Source organism: Sinocyclocheilus rhinocerous, unplaced genomic scaffold (genome assembly GCF_001515625.1).
Source record: "Sinocyclocheilus rhinocerous isolate Xijiao unplaced genomic scaffold, SAMN03320098_v1.1 scaffold161, whole genome shotgun sequence".
NCBI classification, from domain to species: domain Eukaryota; kingdom Metazoa; phylum Chordata; class Actinopteri; order Cypriniformes; family Cyprinidae; genus Sinocyclocheilus; species Sinocyclocheilus rhinocerous.
Window position 1 is genome coordinate 941998 of NW_015627226.1, and position 9705 is coordinate 951702.

At 39.4% G+C, this 9705-nt stretch overlaps 1 protein-coding gene across 6 annotated transcripts in view; it reads right to left on the reverse strand.

Annotated features, from left to right (window-relative positions):
• rc3h1b (ring finger and CCCH-type domains 1b) overlaps window positions 1–5125 on the reverse strand; it is a 30745-nt gene extending 25620 nt beyond the window's left edge. For 5 of the 6 annotated variants that reach the window (XM_016530423.1, XM_016530401.1, XM_016530418.1 and 2 more), the window contains exons 1-2: window positions 4965–5125; window positions 2359–2794 (exon numbers count right to left, since the gene is read on the reverse strand). In XM_016530423.1, coding sequence (XP_016385909.1) covers window positions 2359–2589 — 231 coding nt within the window. In that variant the 5' untranslated portion in view covers window positions 2590–2794; window positions 4965–5125. Of the gene's footprint in view, window positions 1–2358; window positions 2795–4135; window positions 4183–4964 lie in introns of those variants that run through there. The other variant, XM_016530393.1, reaches the window with a different exon arrangement.
• Between the last annotated feature and the right edge of the window lie 4580 nt (window positions 5126–9705).

The window sequence follows — 9705 nt, forward strand, 5'->3', positions numbered from 1 at the left end:
GTGTGCTGTATGCGCTCGCATTTTATTGAGATGGAAACTTTTTATAGGTAAGAAATTGCACATTCAGGAGCTGGTTTTCAACGCCCCGTGAATTTTGAAAATACAACAGCTAAAAGCTACATATATTTCTCAGCAATGAGGTGATAACGTAGCAGTTTTTGTAATTAAGTTTGCAATGCTTCACAATTGCTCGCTCGCACGTGGGTGCATGCGTTCGTTTGTTCGTTCGTTCTCTCTCTCCTTAATTCATTCGAATTAATTTCAATAAATATCATCTTTATTTCACTAAAGAATTCTACCTCTAACGAGCTGTAGATAAAATAGTCTAACAAATTAAATTACCGTTATTTTCCGGTCTTTATCCGTTCAGTCAGGATTTGTTCTGCAAAACATCCACAACCCTACAGTATATTAGGTCCGTGGATAAACTCTTAAAGGGACCGCAGTCCAATATTCCTGCTGCTGTCCGTCATGTTAATCAACGAACAAAAAACAAAGAAAATTACTTTCCGCTCTTGACTGAATACGTTTTATAACTTTAATGGTAAGCATTAATCTGGATTTCATTTTTACAATGAAGACTACAGAAACAGTGTTATTTTACCGTTATCCATTTGTAACACATCCAGTGTTATTTTACATTTGATTACTTTAATTTCTGTAGTATTTCTTACCTGAATAAAAACTTACTTAACCTGAAAAACTTAGTTTCATAGCTCTCTTTATTCTATGCATTTATTTGTGCTGTTGTGGCATCGGTAGATCACACTAACAAAAAATCGGAAATCGGAATCGGCCAAGAAAATTGCAATCGGTGCATCTCTAAATTTTAACCTTCAATATTAATGTAGTACCAACTGACTCATGTATATTTCACAGCATTAGTTGAGAGATTTTTTTTCCTTGAGAAAATTTGGCATGTACTGTACCTGATATATATCCAAAATAATCGATATTGAATCGAATCGAAAGCTTGTGAATGAGAATCGAATCAAATCGTGAAATTTGTGCCAAAACCCAGCCCTAGTATATACAGTAATCTTTAATGGGAAATGTAATCAAATTTGGCTTAGTTTGGCTAAAACTTGACTGATATTTTGAATCATTCATATTGCTTTCTATGTTCAAGGATGTCATATTGTTTAAATTTGAATGCATTTTGCACAAATAATACTGTATGTAAGGGAAAATCCACAGATGTGCATTATACAATTTGAATGGATGCCGTGGAGGCAAGAAACCACCTAATGTTATTTTGTCAACGGGTCTTTAGATCTAGCATTCTGCATGCTATATATCAGACATCGAGATGAAGTAGTTTGGAAGGACTGTTTTTTTTTTTTTGTGAAATCATGACAGAGAGAGAACCTGTGCATGTGAACTACCTGGTCTGTGCAGCTTCCCTCTGATAAAACTGAAGCTGCAAGTTCAATTACTTAAAAAAACACTACCATGTCATTGTAGCTTTTTTAGTATGCTATCAAAGCCATTTTATTGCTAAATATCATTTTGGTAACATTGACAACAAGTTTCTGTGCTCCTGAATAGTGTTGTCAAAAGACCCGGTATTTCGGTACCAAGTCGGTACTAAAAAAATGAAAACGTTACGGTACCAGGTTTTCTTAAGTACCGGTGGTACCGAGTACCCGGTCAACCCGGTTCTTGATGCGCTACCCGAAAGCTATCCTCTTCCAGTGTTGCCAAGTCCACGGGAATTGGGCTGCTTTAACACTGTTGCTGCGGGGGTATTTTCATGTCCGCGGGTTGGAAAACGACCCCACTAACGTGATATTTAGCCCCTGGAATGCGAATTTTACCAGGGGAACCCCGCCAAAACATGCGTATTTTATCCTCGGAACGCGATTTTTAACGGGGGACCCCCTCGAAACGCGATGAACTGACCACCACACAGAATATGAAGAATATTAAAAACATTAGGAGTCAGCTGTCTTCGGCAGTCCTTAAGGTACCAGCACAATAACACACTCAGCAAAATATCGTCTAATTATCGTTATCGATAAAATCCCATAAAATATCGAGATATAATTTTTTGTCAATATCGCACACCCCTAACCGTGGATTTTCACTGGTATTGGTACCGAATACTGAAATTTTGGTACCGTGACAACACTACTCCTGAATGTTTCTGTGTGTGCGCAGTGCGATCTCTGATCTCTATGAGTGAGTGATGCGTGTTCACATGCTTCAATGCAGCACATTATTATAGAATGGTGGTTACACTGATAGAAACTAACCCAAAACAGCCAGTGGTTGGCCCTTTACCTCCACGGTGGTAATAAACTGCCACCATCACAGCCCTAGTTATGCTACTCCGTAAACACAGTCGAAATGCCTCACCTGACCCCCAACCAGCTGTAGCAGGGCAGAGTTGACAGGCAGCTGCTCGATGTCAGTGTTGATGGCCGTCTGGTCAAATGGACAAGCTTTGCGGTGCAGCTTGTTGAGGCACATCTTGCAAACGGTGTGGCCACAACCCAAACTGATGGGCCGACGCACCGTTTCCTCGAACGTCTGGGTGCATATGGGGCACAGTAAAAACTCTGTCCATTGTGGAGCTTGTACAGGCATCGTAGCAAGGTTGTTCTACATGTAAACAATGGTGGGGGGGTTTCTCTTTTGGGGTGTATGTGTGATCGGGTGTGTCATTTAACAAAAAGGGAATAATAGATGGAAAAAAACGAAAGATTCCACTGGAATCAAAAAATCTTCTGAACACAGGAGTTCTTAAGTTCACACGTCCCGGGTGATCATCACATGGTGTGAAACCTGAAACCTGGAACAAAAGATGCAGTTGATGATTAATCTGACAAATATGGAAAATAGAAAATAGTATACCTTATCTTTAGTGATGGGTTCATATGATGCACATTATTAATCAACACAATTACACCGTAAAACACAGGAACCAACTGGCGTAGTGTAGATCAACCACGTCTGGCAGCTGTTGCTACCCAAACAAACAAGAAAACTAACAAAAACACTACAGTTTAAACATTTATTATAAGAATAAATTGTTTAAAACCTATTGAGGCAGGAACATTACTTAATTTCTGAAAAGCATTGAGTTGCGCTGAGCTGATCAGCAAGGCAAGACACTACAGGCAAAACCACTGTTTTTCCATGCACGGGTCAATTTTGAAATTTTGGGCTATTCTTCTTCCATAAGATGTCATCTTTCAGACTAATGGAAAGAAAACTTTCAAATACAATAAATATCTTTAAAGGACATTCTCTCGAAAATATTTTTTCTTCTTCTCATTTACTAAGCCTTTTTTCCCTTAGTTTATTCCTGAAAAAAAAACATTATTATTTTTTTCTGGCTGTTGACAGTATTTTCTGATTTATGGAGTGATAAAAAAAAGATTCTAAATCTTCTCTGTAAAATCCTTTAACTCTGTCAACAAAATGAAACAAGAATTTTGAACCATGCTTTATCCAACAGTAATGTATGATAATTAGTGCAAATTCAATTAGATAATAGTTAATTAGCATATTTAAACATAACCTATCAGAAAGCTTGTAATATAAAACAGCTGTCTGTGGGAAAAGTATGGTGATATTTATTAGTTAATTATTACAATAAATATCTTTAAAGGACATTCTCTCAAAAATATTTTTTCTTCTTCTCATTTACTAAGCCTTTTTTCCCTTAGTTTATTCCTGAAAAAAAAAACATTATTATTTTTTTCTGGCTGTTGACAGTATTTTCTGATTTATGGAGTGATAAAAAAAAGATTCTAAATCTTCTCTGTAAAATCCTTTAACTCTGTCAACAAAATGAATTTTGAACCATGCTTTATCCAAAAGTAATGTATGATAATTAGTGCAAATTCAATTAGATAATAGTTAATTAGCATATTTAAACATAACCTATCAGAAAGCTTGTAATATAAAACAGCTGTCTGTGGGAAAAGTATGGTGATATTTATTAGTTAATTATTACTCTAGTTACCTGTGGTGTTTTGCCTCAAGTAAACAGGCTACGTTACCCACAGTTAACTCGTCTGTCAATAAACTCAACTTCATATAGTTCAAGCCATTCTGAATGAATAAGCATTGCATAACCTTATATGTGCATGTTTGATAGCAACATGTTAAAATTAACACAATTTACCTGACGAAAATAAACCAACTGGTAAAAATGTATTCTGTTCTCCACAGTCCATCTCCATTAGCTATCGGGCTAACACAATGCTCACTGGCTCCTGTCTCTATCTTTACTGAATACGCTAATTGCAAACACGGTCTTCATTTCTTACAATGATTGTGAGTATAGACAATGAGTTAAACAGACTCCAAAAGGTGTTTGTTGCACATTTTCTAGTGTGTGAGATGAAATGAGCGTAAGGCACAGGATAACGGCGAAATATGCAATCTTACGGATATCGGTTTAGGCTAAACCACAAGAGATCCCGCGATTACGTAAAACGGCAACCGCTGAAACTGACCAAACACTCATTTATTATCCACCCACTGTCAAAACAATGTAGCGGAAACATGACATGCGGTAAGAATAGATGCAAATCCAGAATCACGTGGATTACTGTAAATCGCTATATTTGTAAGCGAAGGCCCGTGTAAACACAGCATTCAGTTCAGCTAAGTTACCTCAGCTAATAAGCTACACAAGCTAACTTACCCAATTGCTATTTCAATCGAATACACGGCTGAAATCCAAATTACTGGCAAAGAAAACGCCAAAAACTGCACATGGCACGAACTAACCACCAATTAAGCCCCAACCCTGACTGAAAACACGAAAAACAGCTCAAGCCAAAGCTACACAAGGCTAGTCGGGCGGCTAAATGCTGCAAACGTGCTATCAGATTAGCAGTAGTGTGCGGTCCACACCCAGAAACGAACACATATTGCACGCAAAAATGCGCTATTCTGCAAGCCACAAGCGCAAAATAACAAATGCACGCTCACACACTCATTCTTACTGTGTCTCGGCTATCTTCATCTTTTCTTAAGAAAATGCTTGATTATTTCCTCGGTCGCCATGTCGACCATTACAACGGGTTGCCGAAGTAGTTCGGGGAGTACAACCGGCAGCGGCAGCGCTCGAGTTAATCGAGGAAGAGAAGAAACGGTTGAGTACCGGGGCGCCACCTCTGGCAGCGCTACATTATGGCTAATGGTGATAAACACATGCAGCAATGGAACTCTCTCTCTCTCTCTCTCTCTCTCTCTCTCTCTCTTTTTCTCTATCGCGCAACTCTTCCTACAAAGATATTATTTATAATCTATTATTTTTAAGTAACATTAACATGACAGTAATATGACTGTATCTTTGAAATAATCTTTAAGCGAATGTAAGTTATATTGTTTGCGAAGCGGTCGTAACGTTTCGTTACCTGTCAGTGTCAGCGCGGAGTTTACCGATGCTCTCTCTCTATGCTTTGGTAAACATGAAAGTCACAAAAAGTGAAAAAAGTCATAATTAGGCCTATGAGATGAAAAATCACTATTATGACAGATGAAATTACAAGATTTAGTCATATTTATGAGATGGAAAGTATAAATTATGACATAAAAAGTCTCTTTAAAAGGCAAATTATAAGATAGCCTAAGTGAAACATACAGAAACATATTTCTAACCATTTTTGTGAATTATTAATATTGTTAATATTAATATTGGATTTTAAAATATTTGGAAAATAATTTTTTTCACTTTTATGTTTAATTTACATTACAAATTACATTATCAAAATGTAAAATAAAATAAAAATAAATTGTCTAAAATGTTCTGTGCTTTTAAAGGGGTCATATGATGCGATTTCAAGTTTTCCTTTCTCTTTGGAGTGTTACAAGCTGATTGTGCATAGATAAGATCCCTGAAGTTGCAAAGACTAAAGTCTCAAAACCAAAGAGATATTCTTTATCAAAGTTAAGACTCTGCCACGCCCCCCTAAAACGGCTCATTCTAACACGCCCCCACATATCTACATCACCATGTGGAAATATTTATTTTAATAAAAAAAATCTTACATATTGTGCCTTTAAGCAGTAAAGCTGAGCGTATAGGACTTGATAGCACAATCCCTTAGAATAATCTGCACTTTGTTGACATCTTGAGTGGGGAGTAGGGGTAATCACTTCATTGGGGTCATCAGGTGGGCCTTCTTCCTTGGTGTTTCGTTGATAGGCCCATGACACCTCCAAAGGGCTCAACAGCGACACCTAGCATCCCATGTGCACTCCCCTCTGCTTTTACCCCTCTAGCTCATTTTGCAGCCCATTTGGTATCCTTCCTTTTTAGCCACAGCCAGTTGCTGCTTCGCTCAGCAGCCTCTGACAGCAACCTAACGGCTTGTCGTAAGGCCTGTCCTTTGACTCCCAACCCCTTCAGTTGCCTGGTTGTTACCTTGGCTGCAAAACCTTTGCACCCAACCTCTACAGGGAGCAACTGGGTTCGCCAGCCCCGTTGTACTGCTTCGGCTATTAGGTCTGAGTACTTCAGCCTTTTACGTTCATTTGCTTCACCAATTGTAGCCTCCCATGGCACAGTTAGTTCCATGATAAACAAGGACTTTTGTGAGGTTTACCACAGTATCAAGTCTGGCCTGAGGTTAGTTGTAATTATCTCAGGTGGAAAGCTGAGCTTCTGGTCCAGATCAACCTGCATTTTCCAGTTCTGGGCAGTGTCCAGCAGTGTTGTTTATATTTTTGTAGTTTGCTTTACTGGGAGCTTTTCTGCTCTTACGAAGGCGGTGGCTTTTGAGAATCCAGTCGTTGGAGGAGGGAGGGCATTGGTGGTGATTCCCCTTCCTTCCAGGATAATCGCCAGTTGTCTTAGAACCTGATTGTGCCTCCAGGTGTAACGTCCTTGGGAAAGACTGGTTTTGCAGCTGACGAGGATATGCCTTAGCATTGCTGGGGTTTGACAGAGAGGACATGATGGATCCTCTTCAATCCACTGGTTTAGGTTCTTGGGTGTGGGGAGAACATTGTAGGTGGCTCTGATGATGAAGCTCAATCTGCTTCCTTCCATCTCCCAAAGATCCTTCCAGGTGAGTTTACATTGCTCCAGATTTTCCCAATTAGTCCACTCTCTCTGTTTGGACTGCGAGACAGCCTTTGTGCATCTCTCTGCTTCCTCTTGCTGCAGGACCTCGGCTACTATCAGTTTTCTCCTCTGGGCAGATGTTGCTTTGTACCATATGGGTCGGCTTGTCCCAAGTCCAAAACCCCCCTCATCCCTGCTGCACCTGTCCTACAATGTCTCCATGCCTGAGATCGGATTTTGCTTGCTGTATGGCCTCAGTCAGGGTCCACTTCCTCCCAGTTGCCTACCTGGGAGAAGCGCTTGTATTATAGCATATTGAGACTCGGTCAGGGTCATGTCCAGTGTCACTTTGGTGCATTTGTACTTTTCAGTGTGGCTAGAGACAGTAGAGACAGGGGCACTTTTCCCATACAGGCCAATATTACTGAGGCATCGCGGGAGTCCAAGCCACTTCTTCCACTTCTTGCTGATTGTTTTCTCCAGGTTCTCGATTTTGGTAATGGGGACCTCGTAGACTGTTAGAGGCCACATTAGACGAGGGAGCAATCCGAATTGCAGGCCCCACAGTTTCAGCATGCCAGGAAGCAAGGTATTACTTATGCTGTAAAGGCCTTTGATGGTTTCTTTCCTCATTTGGTCACTCTGATCTGAGTCCTTGAGGCTTGCATTGTACCATCGCCCTAGGCTCATAACTGGTATCTCCAACACCGTTGGAATGGGTGTTTCATCGATGTGGAATCTCTGGTCTACGAGTTTCCCTCTGACAATGGATATGCTTCTAGATTGACTGGGTTTTAATTTCATACGCGCCCATGTTATGTTGGCATGAAGCTTTACCAGTAGACGTTTGGTACATGCAATGGTTGAGGTCAGGGTGGTTGTGTCATCCATGTATGCATGAATAGGAGGAAGATGCTGTCCAAACTGCAGACGTTCTCCTCCTACTACCCATTTGGAAGCTCGAATGATCAATTCCATTGCCATGGTAAAGGCTAGGGGGGAGATGGTACACCCTGCCATTATTCCCACTTCCAATGATTGCCACGATGTTGTATACTCTGTTATTGTAAGGCAGAATTGCAGATCTTTGAAGTAGTTTCTGACCAGATGTGTAATGGTCGTTGGCACATGGAAGAACTCAAAGGCCGTCCATAGGGGAGAATGGGGGACGGATCCAAAATAATTGGCCAAGTCCAGGAATAAGATATGCAGATCTCTTCCTTCCCTTTTTGCAGTCTGGATTTGATTTCATATCATACTAGTATGTTCTAAGCATCCCGAGAAGCCTGGTATACCAGCTTTCTGTATCAACGTATCAATCAAGTTGTTCTGTTTCAGGTATGTTGTCATCCTTTGAGCAACATTGCTAAAGAAGATCTTTCCTTCAACATTCAAGAGATTGATTTGTCAAAATGGCTGATGTTCGAGGCATCCTTTTCCTTTGGGATTAGCACTCCCCCTGCTCTTCGCCACGTTTTTGGGATGGTTTGCTTTTTCCAAACCACTTTCATTTGCCTCCACAGGAACCAAAGAACCTCTGGAGCATTCTTGTACAGCCGGTATGGAACTCCGTTTGGTCCGGGAGCTGAAGCTGCCCTTGCCTTTCTCACAGTTTTCTCAACCTCGCTCCACCTTGGAGGGTTGTCATCCAGTTGATGTTCTGGCTGAGGAATGGGTGGCATGTCTGGTGGTATCACCCTCTGCTCATATCTCTGGCTGTCTGTGTGTGTTGCTTTCAGGTGGTCTCCAGCTCCTTCTTTGACATTTTAAGTGACCCACTCTTTTCCTTTGTAAAGAGAGCTTTCACAAAATATTAATATTATAGTAAATATTAATTTAAATATTAAAATATAGTAAACAGAATAATACTTTTAATTTAACAGATTATTGTTTTGGGTGGCATATGTAATATTGCATACAATTGGGATAAGATGGAGTGCATATAAGTGAGTTCACTGCAAAAAATGATGTCTGCAAATCTCAGCAAATATGGCTCATTAAAATAAACAGATTTTACTTAAAAAATTAAGTTTTGCACATTACTTAATTTAAAACTACGAATCGTACATAACATATTGAGTTTATGGTTTACTTTAATTAATAAAAAAAACACAACAAGTAATTTTGAGTAAAGTGAACAATAATAAAAAAAAATGTAGTCAAATGAACACAATTTTTTTAGGACCCAAGCAGATGTCTGCCCTCAGCAAATATGGCTCATTAAAATAAACAGATTTTACTTTAAAAATTCAGTTTTGCACATTACTTAATTTAAAGCTACAACTGTTAAATAACATATTGTGTTCATGGTTTACTTTAATAAAGAAACACAACAAGTAAATCTGAGTAAAATCAACAATACTCAAAATTTTTGTCAAATTAACACAATTTTTTAGGATCCAAGCAGATACCACGTGACAAACTCGATTAACTTTGAAACGCTCAATTTGTGGTGGCCATTTTAGTAAACCAGATCTCAGAAGAGGACTGCTCATCCACTGTGAAGGTAAGTAGCTGTTATGTGAAATAAGTAGAACTTTTCTTTATCATATATTTTACTAGATATCAAATGAACACTAGGGGTGCTTTCACACTATCACATTTGGTGCGCACCCGGGTTCGATTGGCGTCAGAGTTCGGTACGTTTGGATGATGTGAACGCTGTCTTCCGAACT